At 51.5% G+C, this 23,276-nt stretch overlaps 1 protein-coding gene across 3 annotated transcripts in view; it reads left to right on the top strand.

Annotated features, from left to right (window-relative positions):
- CHRDL2 (chordin like 2) overlaps window positions 1-23,276 on the top strand; it is a 32,139-nt gene that overhangs the window by 4,254 nt on the left and 4,609 nt on the right. Inside the window, exons 2-10 of one of the 3 annotated variants that reach the window (XM_085536606.1) lie at window positions 1,306-1,732; window positions 9,170-9,282; window positions 9,804-9,897; window positions 11,117-11,259; window positions 13,903-13,996; window positions 15,324-15,379; window positions 16,602-16,770; window positions 17,717-17,911; window positions 20,585-20,767. In XM_085536606.1, the coding sequence (XP_085392732.1) occupies window positions 1,651-1,732; window positions 9,170-9,282; window positions 9,804-9,897; window positions 11,117-11,259; window positions 13,903-13,996; window positions 15,324-15,379; window positions 16,602-16,770; window positions 17,717-17,911; window positions 20,585-20,767 (1,129 nt within the window). In that variant the 5' untranslated portion in view covers window positions 1,306-1,650. Of the gene's footprint in view, window positions 1-946; window positions 1,733-9,169; window positions 9,283-9,803; window positions 9,958-11,116; window positions 11,260-13,902; window positions 13,997-15,323; window positions 15,380-16,601; window positions 16,771-17,716; window positions 17,912-20,584; window positions 20,768-23,276 lie in introns of those variants that run through there. The other 2 variants (XM_015852670.3, XM_085536605.1) reach the window with 2 other exon arrangements.

Raw genomic sequence — 23,276 nt, 5'->3', positions numbered from 1 at the left:
GCAACAGTTTCCCCATGGCCACCTTTCCCTCCAAGCTAAATGGGGAACATGGTTGATCTGAATGGGATTTGGGGCTATGGGGACATGTTGGCACTTAAAGCTTTAGTGCCAATCTCAGGGTGGGTTGGTGCTGGGTATGAAGACCTCACACTCTGATCCTGAGCTTGAATGAGTGGAAGAAAATCCATAACAAACTGGTTGACTGGGGATAAAAGCTGTCCCTGGCTGAGGGCATGGGAGGCAGAAGGAGATGGGGAAGGAGGTGGAGCTCAGCAATGGAGAAGCCCAGGGCCACTATGCAGTCTGGGACCTTTGCCTGGGGCAGGTATATAGACCTGGAGGTGCTCAGCTTGATGTTATAGCCTGAATTTCTGGTGCTGGGAAGTATCCTGCTCAAAGTACCTCTGGAAGCATAAACTGGGGTGCTGTAGTAGGAGAATACCAAGAAAAATCTGGTCTTGGGGATGTAAGGGAGCTGCAGGAACCCATCTTTGTGAAGTATCTGACCATGGGATGCGGTGCTGCTGAGCTGATGTGAGCCACATCACTTGGAGGAGTACTGGGTTTTACTGGGATGGGAATTGGGGGCCTCTTGTCTCTGCCTGCCTTAATGGTCCCAGGAAGGGATATAGGGTTAAGGTTAAGGTTAGGGATAGGTTAGGGTTAGGGTTTGGGGTTATGGTTAGAGTTAGGGTTAGAGTTAGGGTTAGGTTAGACTTAATGTTGGGTTAAGGTTATGTGTTAGGGTTAGCGTTAGGGTTAGGTTAGACTTAATGTTGGGTTAAAGTTATGTTTTAGGGTTAGGGATAAAGGTTAGGGTTTAGGGTTGTGGATAGGGTCAGAGTTATGGTTAGGGTTAGAGTTAGGGTTAAGGTGTTGGTTAAGGTTGGTTAGGCCCCAGGAGAGGGGGCTGCAGCTCAACTGTTAGCGTGGACCCCATGCCAATGGCCTCTATATGGAGCAGGAAGGGCTGCAGCCCTGCTCGGAGCACGGACCCCACAGCAATGGGGCTGATGGGGCAGGGGGGGGTTCAGCCCCGCTCTGGGCTCGGACCTGGCAGCAGGGATGCAGGGGTTAAGCGTGTGGCTCCGCACCCCCCCGCCCCCCTCCGCCCTCCACCGCCAAGGAATTTCCTAAAACACCCCTAAAAAAAAAAGGAGGGGGGGGGGTAGGGGGGGAATCTAATAATAAAAAAAAGCCGTCCTGCGGATCTCCCCCCTCCTCCTGTCCTCCCCCCCCCCCCCAGCCCCCCCCCCAGACCTCCGCCTTTAATACCAACAAACAAACTCTTCGCTCTCCCTAAAGGAGGCGCCTTTGATCGGAGCGAGGCGAACCCCGACGGGCACCGGCACCACCGGGACCGGCACCACCGGGACCTCCGCGGGTATCGCTACCATCGGGCTCCGGTACCGGGACCCCCAAGCACCGGCACCACCGAGAACCCCGGTCACCGACACCGAGACCTCGCCGAGCACCGGGCATCACTCCCTCTGGTTATCCCCAGCACTGACACCGGGACAGCCCCGAGCACCGGCAACGGGAGCAGCGCCGGGATATCGGGCAGCCACACGGCAGCAGCCGGGCTGTGTCAGCACAGCACCCACCGGGCGCTGGGACCGAAGCTCCCCGGGCACCGACCGCCGGGCTGCGATGCTCCCCGGTGCGGGTCCCCTCGCTTTCCTCCTCCGGTGTCTGCTGCTGCTCTTCGCCTCCGAGAGCCGAGCACGGGCTCGTAAGTAGGGGGCTGAGCCCCTGCTCCCCTCCGCTCCTCACTTTCCCCATCTATGGGGTCTGCGCCCCGAGATGGAGCGGAGGGCTTTGAGGGCGGGGCTGGGGACGTGGGAGGTGGGCAAGATGGCCCAGGCTGGGATCCCTAACCCGGTGGAGGGGATGTGGCCGTGACCCCTCCACCTGCTGCTGGCCCCAGCTCTGTTTGGGGATAGACTAAATGTTCAGGGTCCCTTCCCATGGGCTTGATATTGCACGGGACAGGGAGCTGAACTGCAGCCCTGTGCCTGCACAGGTCCCATCCCACCTGGGTTCATCTGAGAATGGGTGGAGGAAAAAGCAGCCAGGGGGAAATGGCTCCCAGCAGACCAAAGCTGGGGGCTTTTCTCCTCACCCATCTCTTGCTTTCTCCTGCTCCTTCTCCCAGGGTGGGATGGGGAAGGGAAGGGATGTTCTGCATGTGCTTTGACATGATGGCTTGGCCAGGTCTGCACAGCAGCTCAGGGGTACCCAGGAGCTGGGGAGGCACTGAGACTGCATGATTAGGACCCACCATGACCCTACATCTATTCTCCTCTTTAATCTATTGAAATCCCATTGGGCTGGTGGCTGCACTGGAGTGATTTATCACTTGCCTGGTGCCAGCGCTGCATTAGGTTCCCAGCAAACAATCCTCCTTCTGGAGCACAAACCCAAAACGTGAGCACTGGGTTGATTGTTCCAGAGACTGGGAGAGCTGTGGGGAGGCCGGAGGGTGGGTCATGATGTAAATGAGGAGTTTGTGGCAAAACATAGTGAGATTTCCAATCCCTGCTCCCCAGCTCTGTGTGCAGCCCTGGAGAGCAAATTCCAGGTGAGTTTGGCTCTTTTCCCTTCTCTGGGCTTGTAGACAGTGCTGAGCTCAGACCACAGCATCTGATATTGCACATGGATGTGGGTCTGATGCTCTGCTCCATCAGGGCTGCCTTAACCATGGTGCTCACATTCGGAGAAGGATGGAGACACCCCCAGAAGTTGACACCGATGCTGGGTGAAGTGGAGGCACCCATTGGTGGTGGCAGAGCCCCTAAATTGGGCACAAGTCAATGATTTGGAACAGTGTTAGCAAAATAAACCTGGGCACAGTCCTCGATCCCGAGAGGATCCAGGTGTGTTTTGGGGATAGGATAGGAGCCCACCTCTTGGTATGGTGTGAAGGGCTCCAGGTGCCACGCAGCCAAAGACAGGGGGCTTGATGACCCCATTCACTCTGCCATTCACTGCCCCACATTTTGCTCAAGGCCAAGCCCTTAGGACAAATGAATGCAGGAATAAATTAGCTCCAAGCAGGCTCATCACACAAGAGACCTACAGTGTGTCTTGGCTAAAAATAGGTGAGAAGCAGAAACGCTCGGGCTTCGATGGCAAGTCAGAAAAGAAGAATTTGCCCATAGAAACAGGCTATTTTAGGGGATTTACACTCTCAACTGGAAAAATATTGGAGGCACAGGTTACTGGGCTGAATGCTGCAGCCTGTCCTCTGTGAGCAATCCAGCACAAGAGCTTAACGCAACGAGGATTTAAACGGCAGCATCTCTGGAGAGAGCAGGGCTTTCCCCCAGGAGCTCGGGAGCTGTTGTTCCATTGGTTTATAATGTGGCTTCTGGAGGAAGGGGCTCTGCCCGTCCTGCTTTAAACTGCTGTGCTGTGTGGGTCCCTGTGCTCCAGGATGGGAAGAACCAGGACAAAAAGCACAAATCCCGCTGGCTGCCACGGTAAGGGAGAGGTGAGGGCTGCACACCCCGATGGAAGCATCCCCTTGGGGTGGAGAGGAGGTAAATGGGGGCTCCATCCACTGCTCCTGGGGCTCGGGGATGAGCTGTGAGGCTGCATTTGTGGAGCTGTGGGGATTTCCCAGCTCCCAAAATACCAAGAATAAATGCCCAGCCCAGAGCTGAGTAAGGAGAACGCGTGGGAAGTGACTGGGACATGAGCGGAGCACTTCAGGTGCAACATGTCAAGGGCCCAGTGTGCTTTTTTCCCCCAGTCCCTTTGCTGCATTCTAAGCCCTTCATAAATACCGTGCTGTCACAGGAGCGCCTGCACTTTCTACATCAGACAGGGCTTTTTACGCTTTATTTATGACTGCTCTTAAAACTTGAATACTGGTTTGCATAAACACCCCCCCTGCGCCTGGCATGGCCTTGGCTGCAGGTGCCTGATCTCTGAAAAAGCCAAGAGTGTGGCTGGGATGTGGAGCAGAGATGGGGGAGCAATGTGGGTTGTGGGGTCGGGGAAATCCCATGCTGGGATTGGGGTGTGAAGCATGGAGAGGAATAGGGAAGAGCACAGCATGGTGTCTTTGCGTGACGTAGCGTAGTAGCGCAGTAGCATCCTCTCTGCGATATCTGGAATCTTTCATTATAGGATCCCATGGGATCCAGAGGGAAACTCCCTGCTGGGGAAACTGAGGCACTGGGCTGGTGGGAGAGAAAAATTAGAGAGATTTTGCCCTAGTTTTCTGTGCTTTTGAGTCTCGTGTGTGCTTCAGTCCCTTTCTAGCTGTAGTTCAGGCTTTACAGCATGAGCCCATGCTGGGGATGGGTATGTGAAGTCTAGAGCTGTTCAAGCAGCGATGTAAAAGCAGTTTTACAACTCCTGTGACCAATTGGGACCCTCTTCACAGCTCTACCTCAGTCTGGGAGCAGGGGTTTGCATGCTCACGTATAAATGCAGATGCGTGTTGTATGCATGTGGCTTGGCTTCACTGAGATTGAGTCCGTATGTCCAGAGAGAAATGACATGGGTATAGACAAGCAAAGGATGTTTTGACAGCAGAAAGTAGGATATTGGTAGCGTTCAGATTTAATAATTTACAATGGTTCCTGCTAATGGAATGCTTTCCTACCTGCTTCACCCCTTAGCTCAGCCATGGGCAAGCACTGAGGCAGCAGGATAAGTCACAGTGCATTGAGAAACCCATGGGGACATCCACGTTCCTCCAGGGCATCATGGAGGGGATGCAGAGAACTGGCTCACATCGGCAGTGCAAAGGGGTCTTGCCCACCCATTAAGGGAGGCTGTGGGGTATTGCTGGCTCCCCTTGCTTTGTGGTCTCTTACTGGGACATGAGGATGTGGGATGACATCTCTGCTTCCCAGCAGTGGGATTTTCTTGGGATGAAGGACTTTCAGTGGTCACTGAAGGCAGAAGAGAAGGGATTTCTCAATCCTGTTGAGTTCATCACCTCAGGCTGGTGTCCCTGGACCACCTCATGAAGATTGTGCTCCAATAGTTCATCCAGCATCTCAAAACCTCAGTAGCCTCATCTGGTGCTTGAATCTTCTGGTGCTTAAATCTAACCACCCAGGCTTTGCCACAGGCTGACTGCTTCTATGTCCTTTTAGTCCCTGTCTTGGCCAGTGATCACTCTCTTCTTCGCAGCAGCCCTTGCTTGCTTTACACCCCATCAAATTTTCCATCTCACATTACATGCTACCCTTGCTGCTCAAGATGCTATTCATGATAATTAATGATAACGTAAGATAATTAATGATAATTAAAGTCAATAAGCCCTGGGCACTGCCTCAAGTGTTGACCAGGGGTGTCAGAGTCATGCTCCTGGCATGCTCCCCAGCACGGTGTTGGCCAGTGCCTACCTGGGCTTTGCCAAATGCCTGGGCACTGTATGGGGACAGCCTGTGCCAGATTGGTTTGGCCATGAGCTGGGCTGGGCCATGGACCTTGATCCCAGCTGGGGCAGTCAGTGATCGGCTTTAAGCAGGTGGTGCTCACCCAAGAAAGTATTGGAGCCATGGCAGAAGGTCAGGGATGTGCACAACCCATAACGGTTGTGCGGAAGGATCTTGCATGGAGGGCTCTTGTATTTGGTGAGAAAATGGTCAAATAGGAGCAGTCCTTGGAGGGCTTGAGAATGGGGAGCTCACCTCTTTGCAGCTCTGCTCGTCATATTCAGGTCACACAGGGTCATTTCAGAGTGGGAAGCAAGCTTCAGACTCTGGTTGTGTTGGGGTGGCATGGGCCAGGCTGGGCTCTGATCCTCTGTCCCGGCATTGTGGAGTTCTCCTTTGGGAAGGAAAGCAAAGTGGTGGCTTTGGATTCTAGTGTTGCAGCCTTGAAAGTGCTCTGCAGCTCAAGAGCCCTCCCCAGAACATGAGAAGTAAAACAAGATGACTTTTGTGAGCGTGCTATTGCCGTAGATGCAATAAATAAGGAGACTGAAAGGCACGGGAGCGATTTACTGCCACAAATGGCTTTTCACTCACAGCGAATTGGGAAGATATCCAAACGTCAACCTCTGAAAATGAAATTATTAGCCTGGCATGGGAAAAAAATGATCCAGAGCCTCCAGCTTTTAAGCCTCCTCCTTCCATCCATCCCAGCTTGCTTTTAACCAAATAGGCGTACGCCTCTTGCCAGCTACGCGGCATAGTGCTGCTGAGATGCCGACAAGCGTCTGCTGCTGCCCGGCGCTGCCACTCAGCTCTCATTTTACCAGCAGGCCTTCTGCAGACATGAATCAGGCTGCTTTCGAGGGCTGGACCCAAACCAGGGCTCCACTTGTGAAAAGCGAGTGATTAAATGTTTGGACGAAGCAGCCAACTGGCATGGGAGCCTGCAAGCTGAGCGGGGCTGTGTCACATAGAGGCAACTTGATTTCTTCATCCTCAGCATAATTCATGAAGATACTGCAAGCAGGGAAAAATGAAGTCATTTTCTCACCCTTTTGCAAAGTGAAGATGAGTTGTTGGTTCCCTTCCCCTTCCCCTTCCCCTTCCCCTTCCCCTTCCCCTTCCCCTTCCCCTTCCCCTTCCCCTTCCCCTTTCCCTTCTGCTTCCCTTCCCTTCCCTTCCCTTCCCTTCCCTTCCCTTCCCTTCCCTTCCCTTCCCTTCCCTTCCCTTCCCTTCCCTTCCCTTCCCTTCCCTTCCCTTCCCTTCCCTTCCCTTCCCTTCCCTTCCCTTCCCTTCCCTTCCCTTCCCTTCCCTTCCCTTCCCTTCCCTTCCCTTCCCTTCCCTTCCCTTCCCTTCCCTCCCCTTCCCCTTCCCCTTCCCCTTCCCCTTCCCCTTCCCCTTCCCCTTCCCCTTCCCCTTCCCCTTCCCCTTCCCCTTCCCCTTCCCCTTCCCCTTCCCCTTCCCCTTCCCCTTCCCCTTCCCCTTCCCCTTCCCCTTCCCCTTCCCCTTCCCCTCCCCTTCTTTCTCCTTCCCTTCTCTCTGCTTCCCTCCCCTCTCCCTTTGAAGATACAACCTGGAGAATCTCACGATGGGAATGGCCTCACATTTCTCTAAGGGATGTTCAGGTTGGATATTAAGGAAAAACTCTTCTCTGAAAGAGCAGTGAGGTGGGTGGGTTGGATGTGATGATCTTAGAAGTCTTTTCCCACCTTAATGACTCTATGATTCTATGAACGCAATGAGGAGCTCAAAGTTGGTAGTGGTGGAGTACCTGTATGGCTCATTATGAGGATGCTCAGGAGCTGGCAGAAGGGGTAGCAGCCCACTGCAGTGTATTCCTAGGAGTTGTGTCTGCTTGCTGGGAGATCTTGCAATGAGGAGATGGTACCTCCAGTGCTGGTGGCAGGAGCTGGGCACCATGCCCCTACAAACAGCCGTCCCCCTCTGCCCTCTCCCCCAGGGCTCTATAAGATTTTAAAGGCCCATAAATGCTTTAGGGAGCGTAAACATCTCAGCTGCCTGCGAGCAACGTCATCGCCCAAACTACCTCAAATCCCCTCAGTGACATAATCTTTTAAATCACCTCCAGTTTTAGTGGGGCCGTAAGCACTTGCAGCGCTAATAACACGCATGGTTGGGCATGTGCTTATTCACAACAGAGCGTAAGCACCGGTGCTTCCCTCCAGCTGTTTGGGTCCTGGGGACACGTCATGGGTTAGCAGGGGCAGCCACCAGGCTGCGGTGAAGTTATGGGGTGCGTTTTCATTTAGGTCTGGCTTAGTTCTGTAGGGCCAGGTTGGGCTGTCTGATGCAGGCATTAAGGATGGCTGAACTGAGCTGTTGTTGGGGGATATGGACCCACAAGTCCTGCTGCACGCTGTCCTCATCCTCCTGAGGGTGTGCAGGAGTTGGAGCTGGAGGGGATTTGCTAAGGGACCTGCTGGGATCTGGGGTGAGAAGGGATCTCCCAAAGGTATCTCCTGCCCTGATGGTGTCTGACATCTCGCATCCCTCTTCTTGTGCCATGGCACAGTTAGACCCATCCTGGCAGAGGTAGGGCTGTATCATTTCTGGGATGGAACCCTCCAGTTTAGAAGCTGGAATCCAGTTCTTCACATGATGGTAGGACCAGGGAGGAATAGAAAAACTGTGAATTGTGCTTTTGGGGGTGAAGTTTTGACTTGGCCAACCTGTAGTTTTTCAGCAGCTCCCAACTATTTCCATTTAAATTTGGGGCGTGTTAAAATTGTTCTTTTTATGGTGAGTTGAGCACTGTCTTCTCACACAGATGTCATTTTTGTAAGAATCCCTCGGGTTTGCTGACCCTCTGGGGCAAAAAGTGGGTATTTCTCAGGCAGAGACTGGCATGGAGAGGTTGGTGTCAGGTTTGGGATCACCCTTTGTGCAGATCCACAGCTTTTCTACAAGCAAGAATGAGGAGTGGGTGGAGATATCTCAGTGGATGAGCTGAACTTGCTGTTCCCATGAACAGCCCCATAAAGGAAGAGATTGATTCAACCAACACCGTCCAGACCAGTGATGCCTGAAGCCCCCTAAAGCCAATGGGACTTTAACTGGTGGGACTGGGCAAGGCTGCACCATCCTCCTTGGGCTGATGTTTTTGTCAAGGGATCTTTGAGAGTACAAACTCTCTTACAGAGAGAAAAAGTTTTCTTTCAAAATGCTTTCCAACTCCAAAATGTCTTTTCCACTCCAAAATGTATTTTTATTTACCTTTTTTCCCCCATTTTTTCCTATTTATTTTCTTCATTTCTCATTTCTTCTTATCCCATTTTCCTTTCTTCTTCTTCTTCTTCTATTTTAATAGTGAAAACTCAGACTCTCCTCTCTTCACCACCACTCACAGCCCTTCTGGTTTCCCTGGGGGAAGTTCCCTCTCATTGTGTCAACCCGCAAACAACTATCCACCTTCAAATGAGGGTTTATTCTGACTTGTTTTAGAGGTACAGTGCTAATTTGTGCTTCAACAACACACATTCTGTTCCTTGCCTACAAAGGCAGTCCAGCTTGTACAGTGGAGCTGCCATTTGGTCAGATGAGTCCCAGCATAAACAAACAGTTCATAGTAAAAAAGGGTTTTTGATGAACATCTTCACCCTGAGGTTGGGTGGATGGGATGTGACTGTCGGCCACTCATGGGTGATGGCATGAAGCCACTGACCCTTCCTTGCTCTGCTCACTGCAGAGGAAGGATTGCTTTCCTGACGGCCATTCCTTCTCTCATGTAGTCTCTCCCCATTGTCTTTCAGGGCCGGATATGTTCTGTGACTTCAATGGCAAGAAGTACAGCCCAGGTGAGAGCTGGCACCCCTACCTGGAGCCACAGGGGCTGATGTACTGCATCCGCTGCAGCTGCTCTGAGGTATGTCCCACATGCACTGCCATAAGAGGTGGCAATCAGGGCATTACCTGGTCCTGGTGTCTAATTTGACAAAAGAAGACCCTTTCCATTAGATTAATATATCTACTTTCAATAGATCCCCACATCCCCCACAGATGTTGGGTTAACCCTTGTGGGGGAGCTGTCTCAGCAGCATTGGTGGGCTGTGGGTGGAGGTGGCTCAAGGCTGCACTGGGACCATGGGTGGTCATTGGTGATGATAGAGGAAACCATGAGCTGGCAGTGAGTCTGAGCTGAGGACAGTGAGCCAGGAGCTGGATCAATGAACCTTGTGGGTCCCTTCCAACTTGGGATATTCTATGAATCTGTGAAGCCTCAGCTGGCTGGGTTCCACCAGCACCATCTGTCCTGCTAAAGGGGCTACCACGCAACAGCCTCTTCCCCTAGAAAAAAAACTCCAAGAAAGGGGCAATTTTGGGAAGCTCTTTCTTTCCTTGTGGGGTAAATGTGTAGCTGAAAAGATCACCCTTGTCTCTCCCCAGAATGGCAACACCAGGTGCTATCGGATCCAGTGCCCTGCTCTGCAATGTGCCAGCCCCGTCACGGACCCCCAGCAGTGCTGCCCACGCTGTCTCGGTATGGGGCCATCCCATGGGGAGGGAATGACAGGAGAAAAGGGGAATTTAAGGACGAGAGGTAATGGCCTTATGTTGCACCAGGGGATGTTCTGATTGGATATAAAGAAAAAGTCATTCACCAAAAGAGTGGTAAAGCGCTGGCACAGGGAGGTGATGGAATCACTGTCCTTGGGGGTGTTCAAGAACCATGGGGATGTGGCACTGAAGGATGTGGTCACTGGGCATGGTGGGTGTAACCTGGGGGTCTTGGGGGTCTTTGCCAACCTCAACAATTCTGTGATTCCATGACCCTGGGTGTGGACGTGGTGCTGATGGGTTGATGACTGGACTTGATTTCAGAGGGTGGCTCACTCCCTGTGGACTCCATGCCCGTGCTGTGCCAGGGACACAAAAGCTCCCTGTACCCTCCTGGGTTTTCATAGCAAGGAAGAAGAGAAACTGAGGCACAGCTTGAGCTCACAGCTGTTTTTTGGACCCAGCTTCATTGCCATCACATGAGTGCTCAAGGAGATGCACGGTGGTGCTGGGTTTGGTCTTGAGGTCATGGCCGCAATGGCAGCTCAGGCTGCTTTCATTGCTCTTGCCTGCACAAAAATGTCTCTTTTTTGTAAGAGGACCCTTTAACAAATCACTTTCTCCAGCTCCCCCCACCCTGAGAAGCCTTACAGGGACAAAACATCAGATCACAGATCAGTGACAAGTCTGAAGTCAGCACATGGAGCAGCTCATTTGCTCACAGAAAGTGCTGGCTACAGGAAAAAGAGTTTACTAAAGATCTTGCACGATATTTTTAAGTCTTTTTCCTTTCTGGGATGTGATGACCTCCAACATGAGCCAGAGTTGGATGAAAAGGTCCAGGCTCTGAGCACCTGATTGAGCTGAGCATGTCCCTGCTCACTAATGGGGAGTGGGACCACATAACCTTTAAAGGTCCATTCCAACTATATAATTAGAAATGAGCATTAATTAAAAAATGAGCATTTGTCCAGGTTAAACCTTTGTGATAAGCTCATTGCAGTCAGGACAATTCCTTTCTCCAAAAGCTTTTGGGCACCTGAGTCCCCACAAGCTGTGCACTGCCCTGAGCCCTTCTTTATGATAACTATGATGTATTAAAGCTCCTTGTCCCTTGGGGTTGGGCTGGGGGGAATCTGTTTGAGCACCAAAGCTGGCGGGGTCTGGCTCTAACCTTTCTGCTCTCTTATCCCCCCTTCCAGAGCCAAATTCCCCTTCCGGTCTCCGGGCACCTGTCAGGTCCTGTCAGTACAATGGGACGACGTACCAGCAAGGAGAGATGTTCACCACCACTGAGCTCTTCCCGAGTCGTCAGCCCAACCAGTGTGTGCAGTGCAGCTGCTCTGTAAGCCAGCAATGAGCCTGTGGGTTGGGAGGGCCTGGGGTCTGCACTTATCCTGCAGTGTCAAATAACTCTACAGGAGCAATGTGGGGAAATCAGTCTGAATTTCTGGTCATACCTCTTGGTTGATGGAAATCTATAGACCTGTCCTAGGCTAAGGTTCCTTAGGGTTATGTTGAGGGTAGGTGGAGGCTGGGCTTGAGGATCTTGGAGGTATTTTGTAACCATAAAGGTTCTGTGATCCTATTGACAATTGGACTTGATGATTTTAGTGGTCTTTCCAACCTTAAGGATTCTGAGATTCTTTGAAAAAGGAGAGCCAGAAGCCTTTCTGAACATGTATTTGCTGCAAAGTAGATGAGGTTTGTTGCCAAAAGGATCTGGGAGAGCTCATCTTGCCTGCAAGGTTACATGGCCATGAGTTGCCAGCTCTTGGGCCTCAGGAATTATTGGGATGAAGAGCCTGGTGTGGAGCAGAGCTGAGCTCCAGATGTGATGTAGTATCTCCCAACCACTGGTGCTGGGGTGTTGTGCCTCAAGGAAGAGCTCCTGCCCCATGTGGTGGAGCTCACCCTGGAGATGATGGCAGAGAGATCAGGGCATTCATTGCGGAGTTGTCCATCTACCACCTCTCTACCAACATCAGAGAGAAATCCCTCCTTCCTGACCCTCCAGTGATCTCCTGAGATAGGGTTTGCTCCTGCAGGCTGGAATCCTTCTAACAAAAACCCATCATAAAGTAACAGACTTCTCTTGGGGTGCACGAAGCAGCCTGGCCAGAGGTGATGGTGAATGTGTACAGAGCACGGGGCTGCACGAGCCAGGAGTTGAGTGTTGGGAGATGGATGGAGGGGCTCCTCCTTCTTGAGGAAGGGAGCTTAGAAGTGGTGTTGCTGGACTTGGATACTGCCATCAAAAAGAAGAGGGTGGCACAGACGTGGCTTTCACCTGGAGGATGCCAGGCTCCACTGCTCTGTGTTCTGCTTGCAGCAAAGAATTAGGCTAATCTTGGCCAGGAAAGAAAGAGGGGTGAGAGACTCCAACCCACATCACTCCATCACGCCACAAGCACGCACCTGGTGGCTAAAATCAGCTGGTGCCGAGTGGTGGGTACATTAGCTTTGATATCTGGCATACCTGCTTTTAGCCCTTGGTGTTTGGGTAAATTTGGAGCCATGTGGCAAGGGCAATAGCTCATACTTTTGGGAATTAAACAGCCTTTAGGGCTTGTGTCTCTCTTACCAACCCCAGATGGATGCTAGCCCAACCTTCTGATGGGGAAGGAGCCCTCAGTCTGACCCTATGTGCTGTTTAACCCTCCGTCCCCAGATGTGGGGACACCCAGACCTGCCTGTCGCTCTTGGAGGCACTGGATCTCACTCCAGCTGTTTATTGGGTAGGATAATGCCTTGGGTACGAAGCGGAAAATGAAAGGATGACCGTGGAGCCCTGCAGTGGTGAGGTCTAGCAGGGTTGTGTCTGATCTCAGCTGTTAGAACAGCTGCGTGAACAGCTGGTGGAAACAGCCTCGAAAAGCATCCTGAGACCAGAGCCTCTGGCTCTAACCCTGCTTTGTATGACGTGTTCTCTCCCAACCAGGGCAGGTCCTGGCTGTGACCTGCTGGGCAGAAGGAGAAGGAAGAGCCCCATAGCCTGATCTTGCATCCTGTAGGTCGGATCCCATTGGATTCTCCTGAAGACTTTGCTTTGTGACCTCCATGAGATCCACCAGATCTCCTGCCTCCTCTCTGTGTTCCCTGTCTCTTGTCTTTTGGATGGTCAAGGATGCTGCTGTGATTTGCTTTTCTGGGGACATCTTGGTTAACCCCTTGTTTTCCATCCAACAAGAGCTTGGTGGTGCCGTGGAGAACGCTGCAGCATGGAGAAGAGAGCCTTGCTGGTGGGGTCTGGCTGCTTCTGGGCTGCTGGACATCTTTTTCAACCCTGCAAAGCAGAAAATCTCATCTCTGCAGCAAATGGTTGCAATTCCATTGAGCAGTGTGGGACTGGGGTGTGCAAACATCAACACTGGCCTTACTTCCATGGTTTTCAGCTTTCCAAACCAGCCACCAAGCCAGTGGAAGAAGGCTCACACCTGATCATCCATCCATTGCTCTTGGTCTAGTGTCTTTGTGTGCTCAGTTCTGGAGTTATTGAATGACCCAATGGTGAGGGTGGGCAGAGCAGTGAGGTATAGCAAGCTCTGGGTTCAACATTGCAATTCTCCTTTCCAGCAAGTCCTTGTCCTGGGCTGTGTTAGGGAACAGGTTCTCGTGCCAATCTAAGCTGACGTTATGCAGAGTTTACAGATCTGTGGTGGCTATTCCAGTTCTGACAGCACTGATGATGTCTGAGATCAGAGCATTACCTATCCCTACCCAACCCCACCACATGTGAGTATGTGGGTCGGCAATGGGATCCAGCTTTGCTAGGAGAGGGCCACCATGCCATGTCCTGCAGGTTGAATAGTGCTGGGAGCAGACTTTCAGCATTCAGTCATTGGGTGATTAGTGATAGTTGAGGATGCCATACTGGGGTGCCTATGATTTATGCTGGATCTACAATCACCAACACTGGGTGATCACAGCCCTGTCTGGACATTGGCAATATTGACAATAGATATTCTTTTTTGCTCCTCTCTCTTAGGAAGGCCAGATTTACTGTGGCTTGGTGACCTGCCCAGAGTTGCTGTGCTCCAATCCCCTAACTGTGCCAGACTCCTGCTGCCAGGTCTGCAAAGGTAAGAGGAGCTGCTCCTGAGCAAGGACTATGGGCTCAGGATTGTCACTACCTGACAGGAGCTATTTCAAAGAACTTCAGCAGGGTTTTGGAAGTCTGTGTTGTAAATTAGGCCACTTGCTACATCCCAATCACACCAGGAAACAAAAGACACGAGTTCTTTTTTTTCTCCTATGCTTCCTCTCTAGCACTTAGTTGTGTCCAACCTGCCTTCAGCCCATACATTGGCCAGGGCTGAGCTCTTTGTCCCACCCCTGCTGCATCATGCAAGGGATGTGACCTGCACAGAAGACAATATCCTCCAGATCACTCACCCATTAGGATGGATGTTGTTTTATAGGCCATATATTGAGTGGTGAATGCTGCTATTTCTCTAGGGAAGTTTCCAGAATAACCAGGGCCTGAAAAAGAGTCCTCTTCCACCTCAGTGCAGCATGGCCTCGGTTGAGTTTCACTCTTGAATTTACTGCTGTTTTCCCTAACTCCCACCTAGGAAAGTGAGGAGAAATCCACATCTCTGGATGAGACCAGTTCAAGAGTGAATGGGATGATTCACGCCTTGCTTGTGCTCCTCTATGCTAGGTTTGGTGGCATCTGCAAGGCTTTGTTGACCTCACCACAAGCAAAGAGATTGCTCTGAAGAGAGCGTGGATGCTTTTATCTGGGGCAGCATCCTTCTTGATGAGCTCAGGTCCTACAGAAAGCCCTAAATGAGGGCCAGACACATTAAAGTGCTTTGCAGCCACTGCATACACTGGGAAAACGAGAGCCTGGTCCAGGTGCAGTTGGTTGTGAGACACCAAGAAAGCAGAATTCACAGTGCTATGGGCATCAGCAGAGCTACCCTTGCACTTGAGGCACGTCACTGACTCAGCACACCATTTGAAATGCCTTTGGGTTTATTTTTAATGCCAGACCATCTCCCATCACCTTGTACTTAATCTCTAGGGTGTTTTTATGCCACCTAACTTCAGCGGTACACAAGGTCCTGCTTTTCTCAGGGCTTAGCTCGTTAGTTGTCAGTGGGGATGAAAGAGGTTTTGGGCTGTGACACAGACAAGCCGTGCTCCCATTTGCTTTGGGTTTTTGGGCTGTGATACAGACAAGCCCTGCTCCCATTTGCTTTGGGTTTTTGGGCTGTGACACAGACAAGCCCTGCTCCCATTTGCTTTGGGTGATGCAAATCCCATTTGCAAAGCTCCACTCTTCCAAGAGCTCACAGGCAGTTCAGCACCCTGCAGGGAGCTGCTTTCAGTCATCTGGGCCCCAGTGAACAAATCCTCATCCATCTCTGCAGCATTTCACTGGACCATGTTTTTTCCTTGCAGATGGCTCCTATGAGAAGTCTGCGGAAGAGGAACCCCTGCAGTTAAACAGAGGTGTTGTACGTGACATTTACGTTTTCAAACTCAGTTTGTTTCTTCTAACATAGCCCTATTAAACATCTCAAAGAAAGCTATTTTCCCTTGGCTATAAGCTTTACAAGCAATGATCCATTGCATGAAGGCAGCCAGCTCTGTGGGCAGCAGAACCACTGACACTTGGTTTGCAGTTGAGTCGTGCTTGGGAGTTGGCTTTAGGTGAGGGCTCTCAGCATAGGCTGAGCTGTAAGGACTCTTGTCCTCTCCTCTGGAGCATCTCTGCTGTTCTGGATGTGCAGAAGACCTGTAAGAATGGCAAAACATGGGTACTTCTCTTTATTGGCCATAACTCCAATGGCTAAAGGAGTTGAACAGAGAAATTCATACATGACTGATAGTGATATGTGGCCCCTATCCATGGAGTCAGGTGGCCCAAATCTATCTTTGAGAGCTGTTGCTTCAGATGTTGGGTTTTACTCTTCCCCCGAGCTCAAGGGTGTCCTCCTCCCATTTGCACCTCCAACACTGGAGCTGGCCATGAGCATGCTTTCCCCAGGCTGTTTGTATCAGCAGCACCAGCAAGGAAAAAGTGACTCCCTGGCTGCTCAGAGTTGATTCACGGTGACATTTAGGAGCTGGGCAGCCCATGCCAGCTCTTTGGGAGTAGGTCACTTACAGCTCCTGGCCCTTCCCTTTTCCATATTGCTGGGTGAAACGCCAGCGTCACACCTCCACCACCCGTAAAACCTCCAAAATAGACACAAGGAGACCCTTTGTGCTGCGTGTCTTGTCCCAGCACTTTGCTCTTGGGGTGTTCCAGGGATTTCATTCCTGCCAGCTGCCAATGCTCCTGGTGCCAGCCTGGTGAGAAGGCAGGATACAGCCCATGCCCACCTCTCTGATCCTCCTTGTTCCATCATACAGATGCTAGTCCTCAGTTGTTCATTTCCCTACCAATGTAAGACCCCAAAAACCATGAGGGTATTGCCTTGGGTGTAGATATTGTGTTGATGCTGCCCCAATGAGAGAAGGGGACCCGCATGCAGCCTACAGAGGACACCAGTGAGGGACATTGGGACTAACTGCTCATCCCTCCTTAGACAGTAGCAGCGCTGAGATGGCTCCTGCTCATTGCTCATCCCTGCAGTCTCTGAACCTTCCCATTCTGTGGCTTTTTGCAGCATGGAGTGAGAACAACCAAACCACCTGGGTCTGAGTCCCCTTGTTTTCTCTGACTGTTCCCAGAGGCACTCACAAGACCAGTGCTTGGGGGAAGCAATGGGCAGAAAGCCACCCGGAGCCACCGCGTCCACCATGCTCAGTTCCTCACTGGAGTTCATCCCCAGGAGCTTCAAACCCAAGGGGGGAGGTGGCACCACCGTGAAGATCGTTTTGAAAGAGAAGCACAAGAAAGGTAAGGGGATGGGCCAGGTGGTCTCTGTGTTTCCTAAATTGCCTTCTTCAGGACACTAGACTCCAGAGGAGCTGTTTCAACAGCAGCTCTCCAACACTGACCTCCAACTCACTCACCCTACACAGCTATCTCAGCCCTGGTGGCCCTGACCCTACGACCACAACCCATTTTCTATATGAATCTCCAACCCCAGGGCTGGAGGAAGACCAGACTTTTGGGGTGTTTTGAAGACCTGGGCCCTGGGAAGGGAGGTGTACAGCTGAAAGAGCTCACATGGTCCTTCTATGGCCTTTCTGCTGCAGAGGGATGGGGAGCTCCCCTCTGTACCTACCTTCAGTGTAATGGGTCCACCCTGGTGCCATTGGCTTCCTCCTGGAAGGCAAAGATGAGGAGAAAACTGCATGGATCCAAAAGGGAGTAGAGGGGTCCCTTCTCATCTCGGGGACTCTTCCAGTGCCATGCTTCCACCAGGGCTCTTTCCAGCCTTTGGAGATGAAACCCTGGATGAAATTTCTTGGCCCTCCAAAAATTTGCATGTAAAAGTCAGCAGGTGGCACTCTTCACTGTGCTTGGTGCTGGTGGAGGCCTTGGAGGGACCCTGGGCTCATAGAAGTCAGGAGACAGATGAGCTCCTGCCTACAGCTGCCCCATACCCCTACTTGACCCCAACAGCCTCCACCTTCTGCAGCCTGGTCCCCATGTCCCATGGCACCTCCTGGTTGGGGAGGCTGTGATGTCCCCGTGTCACTGCAGGTAGACATGCTGTCGGTAGGTCATGATGCTCAATGCTACAGGACCACGTTCCTCAAGGCTGTATGGTCATGCTCCTCAAAGCTGCAGAGCCACTCATCTGAGATGCTGAAACCTGTTGAGCTCCACCAGGCCTTGGATGTACAAAGAGAAGGAGGATTTATTCCTACTGGCATCTCCTTTCTCTCTCTCCCAGCCTGTGTTTATAATGGGAAGACCTACTCCCATGGAGAAGTGTGGCACCCTGTCTTCCGGCTCTATGGGCTCCTGCCTTGCATCCTATGCACCTGTAGGGATGGTGTCCAGGACTGTCAGAAGATCACATGCCCCAAGGAATATCCATGTGACTCACCGGAAAAAGTAGATGGGAAATGCTGTAAAATATGTCCAGGTATGTGAGATCCTACCTGCTCCCGCAGCTGTCCTCCATTTCCTTCCTCAAGCTTTGGTTTAAAGCCCTGGGCATAGAGATGTATAGGGTTTCACATCACTTAGGGCTTGAATTCATGCCAGGCGAGTTCTGCAGAGCACACACTGATCTCAATCTATCTTGGGCTGAACTGAGGTGGGGAAATCAATCCCAAAATGTTGCTTTGGTCGAGTGGCTGTAGAGTGGAGAAAGATGTCTGAAGAGAGACCTGCTAATAGTCATCAGACAGGGAGGGAGGGCACAGTCTGCACTTCAGCCCTCACTTTGGGCTTTGGGACAAAAGTTACTGGGTTAAACTGTGTCAGTTTGAAATCAGGACGCTCTCCGGGTGCTGTGGCACCCATGGTCTGGGTTGAGCTGGAGTTGAGGTCCCCGTTCCTGGAAGGTGAGGGTTGGCCATGCAGCCATTGGGGTGAGCCATGTGGAACAAGGCTGGTCCTGGGGCTGGGACATGGTGAAGCAATGTCTTCATATTCAGTGGATCTCTCAGCTGCTTCCTGGCCTTTGAAAAGCTGTGTACCCACAACACCAGACCTGGTCAAATTGTGGTACAGCTTCAGGTCTTCTCTGTTTCCAATGGAGAATGTTCTATAGGTTATACCTCTTGGCCTTATCATTCTGTATTGGATGTTCAAATGATGGACAACCCATTGCTTCCATAGAGAGGCTAAAGATACACCAGCCTGCCTGCAGATGTGGCAGTTGCTGGGTCGTCATCTCAGATGTACACCTTAATGGAGGGGTCTCACCAGGAGAACAACAAGGGACCTTGTCATGCTGAGGAATGGGGGTGAGCAGATTGCACAGCAATCTCAGATGGGATTTTCAAGGTTTTCCCCTGCCAAGCAGGGAGGTGCTGGGACAGCCTCCCCTGGGGAGCAAAGGGCAGAATCTCAGCTTGTTTTAATAAGATTTCTGATATGTTTATGAGCAGGATTTATGACGTGGTGCCTGGTGGGAATGGGATGTGATGACTGAGCAGATCCTTTCCAGTCTTGCATTCCCATTATAGCAGGTCTCTCTGGTTTAAAGTCTACAACTTTCTCTGCTGGGATCTCTTGTCTGCTCTTCAGACTTCATTTATTTCCAGTTAAACACTCTGACCCAGCCAAAGTGACTTTCCAGCACTCACAGATAGCAATCACACACACACACAATGCTCAGCCAAGTTACATGCTTGTCCTTTGCTTCACTGCACGGTGGTTTCGCCTTCATTTTCCAGGCAGTTTCCATGGCTGTCCTCCTCTTGCTCCTCTGTACACTGTAGCTTGGAGGGAAATGCTGACTGCTCTCAGTTTGCACAAGGGAAATTGCTGTGATGCATTGGGAAACAGCCACCATTGGTGCGGGGAGAGCTGGTGGCCAGAAGGGACCCTGCTCCTCCTCCTTGGATTGCTGGCCATCATGTGGCTCTGGTGTAAAGCTCTGAGGCTGTTAAATACTTGTCATACAAGAGCATGTGGCTCCTTATTGGTTGTGGATGTGGGGCTGCCCTGAGGATTGAGGCTGCAAAAAGCAGCCCGGGCTCAGGTGAAGTCTGAGGGATGGAGGTTCTGCACTCAGATCCCATGATACAGGGGTGAGTGAGGGTAGAGGTGTCTGGTTGTCCCCTTGGGTCGTGTTGGGGCTGCAAAATGGAACACATGTTGCTGAAAAATCCCTGCTTTGCACTCCTTTACATTGAGATTTCCATCCCCTCTCTACCGGTGTGTGCAAAGAGTAGCTCAGGACCACCCCAGAAAGCATGGGGAGGGCAGAATCAGGCCTAAAATAACCGTCCTACTAAAATAAACCCCACGCCTCTATTTATAGCCAAACTTTCTTTCGAGTAGTGTAAAAAGCTCCAGCATCCAAAACGACGGGGGAGAACAAGGCTAAATTCAGCTGAGCTCCTCTGCGTTCCAAGGACCACAACCAAAGGCAATAAATCTCCTTCCAAAACCATGGGGGATTCTTCATTACTCCAGAAACAACAACAACAACAAACAACAAAACGAGAGTCTCTTCTTCACCTGAGGGTGTTGGAGAAGTCACACAGGGTCTTGGAGATGTCGTCCCCATCGCTGCATGCATGGACCAACTCAAAGGAGCTCTGCGTGGGGAGGGGGCTCAGTTTGGGGCTGAGCCCACCCGTGGGGCTGGGATGGGCGCTGTGCCCAGGCAGCACGGCTGCAATGCTGGCTCTTGTGCTGTGGGCTCATCCCTCTGCCTCGCTGATGTTGCTTCTCTGGGATGGGAGAGAGATGGGAAGGCCAGGTTTTGCTGCGTGGTCTTGGCATCAAGGTGGTGGTTAGAAGGGACTCAGGTGGAGAAAATCACCCTGCTCCATTGCTGCTGCTATAGGGGCTGCTAAAACCAAGGGGAGTTGAAATTATGGAGGTGAGCAACTCCACAGAAACCCTTATCAATGTCTCCCTTTGTCAGCATCACCTTTTATCAACATCTCCCTTTATCAACGTCACCCTTTATCAGCATCCCCTTTTATCAGTATCTCCCTTTGCTATCAGCCTTGATACGCATACTTGTGTCTATTGGGACCCAAGCCTAGGTCTGAGCCTTCTCTGGGAGCTGACATGGGCTCTTCCAACCTTGCAGGAACCTCCTCCACCTCCTTCTTTTCTTCTTTGTGCCCAGAAACCAGAGTCAAACCCACTGATGAAATCATCACTGAGCGATGTGGCAAGACCCCCAACCACGTCCTGGTGTACATGTTTGTGCCACCAAGCTCCGAGAACTCCAAGGAGATCCTGAGGACAGTCGCTATCGAGAAGGAGCTGGCGGAAGAGGTGGAAATCTATAACTGGAAGCTGATTAAAGGTGAGTCCCATAACAAAGCCAACCAGCAATGGGGATCTGCTTGGACATCTGGTGCTTTCCAGATCACAGGGTCATTAAGGCTGGAAAAGACCACTGAGATCACCGAGTCCAACCGCCAACCCATCATCAGCATGCCTACAAAGTCGAAACCTACTGACATCAGGCTGGCTTTTCTATTTATCCCTTTTGCACTCTTTTGTTGTTGTCGCATGCAGGTGTGGGGTTGGAAACCACTTTTGATCCCAGTGTTCCCAGCCAGAAGCTGTAATACCATCCAGTGGCACAGCGTCTTGGATGGTTGAGCTAGGTGTTGATGGTTGGGCAAGATAACCTTAGAGATCTTTGCCAACCTGAATGATTCTATGGGCAGACAAGGCAGAAGCTGTGGGGCTGTTCCTCAGAACCCACCTGCTTTCATGCTAGACACATGGGAAACTGAAAAAAACCCCATGTATTGTAGTCCTTCTGTATTTTTGCTTTTGTAGTGCCCTACCTGTGCACACAGCCACCTTCAGAGCATGGAGCTGGGTGTCTTCTGGACACCTTGAAACAAATATTCTGCTCTCCTGGGCATGTAGTTATCTTACTTCATCCCTTAAAGGAGTTCTTATCCTTCTTGGGGCTGTTCCTGACCTTATTGAGACTGTTGCCTTAGTGGGCAATGTTGGTGGTAGTTGGTTGGACAAGATGATCTGAGAGGTCCTTTCCCAACCTTAACAGTTCCATGATTCTATGGTCTTCCACCTAGGGTGAATGCATGTGTATTAATCAGAGTAATTACCTCTAGAGATGGAGCTGTGGCTGTCGCCATGTTCCCACCCACCCCCCTCCATCCCCCATGTTCCTCCTCTCTCCATCCTCCCCAGCACAGCGAAGCTTCCTTCACAATGGCACCTTGTAGCTGGAGGACAGTTGAGCTGCACTGTCTGGGCCCCCCCTCTCCCCCTTTTCCGCTCCTTGCTGCTTGGCAGAGGTCACCACCCAAACCTTCTTGCCACCTTCTGAGGCCAAAAGCTTCGTGTCTGCACGGAGCTCCCAAGTCCTGCCAGCCAAGGACAGGGGAGGCCCTTGTCCCCGAGGCCAACACAGCTCTTTTGCTTGGCAGAGCACAGTGTTACTATTGGGAAAGAGCATGAGCTCAGTCACATATGGATTCCACCTCTCCATGGTCCATCACTCTACCAACAGAGCAGCGTGTGTGGAGCAAAGAGCCTGCAAGTCACGTCTGGAGCCTTTCCATCCACCTTTGTTTGGGCTTACCATCCTACGTGGCCTCCTCTATTTCTGTGCTGGGATGGTTTCCTCCTTGAGGCACTGAAATAGAGGAGAAACTGACAGCAACACCCAGCCCAAAGCTCTACCCACCTCCCTGGTGACCCCTGTGTGAGTCACATTGGGGTCTTCCCCACAACTTTAGGGGTCTGAATGGCTCAGATGGTTTGAAATGTGATTTTCTGATGTTTTGGAGAAGGAAGTTTTGCAGGCAATGAGGGCAAAATGGATGGGATCATTGAGAGACCAGCATAGCTCAGAGGCTCGTCTTTGCCTCCTTTACTTGGAGGTGCAATGCCCCATGGACCTCTTTCACCCTGCCAGGCTGTGATTAGACAAAGACCCTTTTTTATCCTGAAAATCCATGGCTCTGGGTTCTTCAGCCATCCCCACCTGGGTGTATTTTCTTCTGGTGTGTGCTTGGAGATCTCCTGACACAGAAAATCTACGGTCCGTGTAATTTCTTCCAGAGCCATAAACCCTTTCTGTAAGGAAAACTGTTCCCAACACGATCCCTGTAGATCACACTCCTGTGTTTGAATTCTGTGTTGGGTGTTTGGGGACAGCAGACTCCTTTTCCCTGATACATTCAATGATGCCATCAGCTCCAGCCCATGTCATCTCCTCCACCCTCTAATCAGTTGTTCCTTGACGTTACTAATATCTGGTCCTTTGGTTTGGTTGTTATCTCATTCCTTGCAATTCATGGTATTGGAATCTATCTGCTTTTTGCCCTGAGGTGGTGCATAAAGCACTAAGAGGGGTGAGAAGAGACATCCCCACCACCTCCCTTCATCTCTTCCTCCTAAGCTCAATGCCAGGGTCTGTTGGGCAGGAAAGCAAATGGGATCCTGGGCTCCATCAGCAGAGGGGTGGCCAGCAGGGACAGGGAGGGGATTGTCCCTCTCTGCTCTGCCCTCATGAGGCCCCATCTGCAGTGCTGAGTCCGGGTCTGGGGCTCTTAATACAAGACAGGGAGCTGTTGGAGAGGGTGCAGAGGAGGCCACAAAGATGCTCAGAGGGCTGCAGCACCTCCCATACAAAGACAGGCTGAGGGAGCTGGGCTTGTTCAGCATGGAGAAGAGAAGGCTGCAGGGTGACCTCATTGCAGCCTGCCAGGACCTGAAGGGAGCCTACAGACAGGAGGGGAGTCAACTCTGTGAGAGGGCAGATAACAGCAGGACAAGGGGAAATGGTTTGGAGTTGAAGGAGGGCAGATTGAGGTTGGATGTCAGGG

Source organism: Coturnix japonica, chromosome 1 (genome assembly GCF_054131305.1).
Source record: "Coturnix japonica strain WE chromosome 1, WE-NBRP24, whole genome shotgun sequence".
In the NCBI taxonomy this organism is placed as follows: domain Eukaryota; kingdom Metazoa; phylum Chordata; class Aves; order Galliformes; family Phasianidae; genus Coturnix; species Coturnix japonica.
The sequence above is the reverse complement of the archived record's forward strand: the minus strand, read 5'-3'. Positions and strand labels throughout refer to the sequence as shown.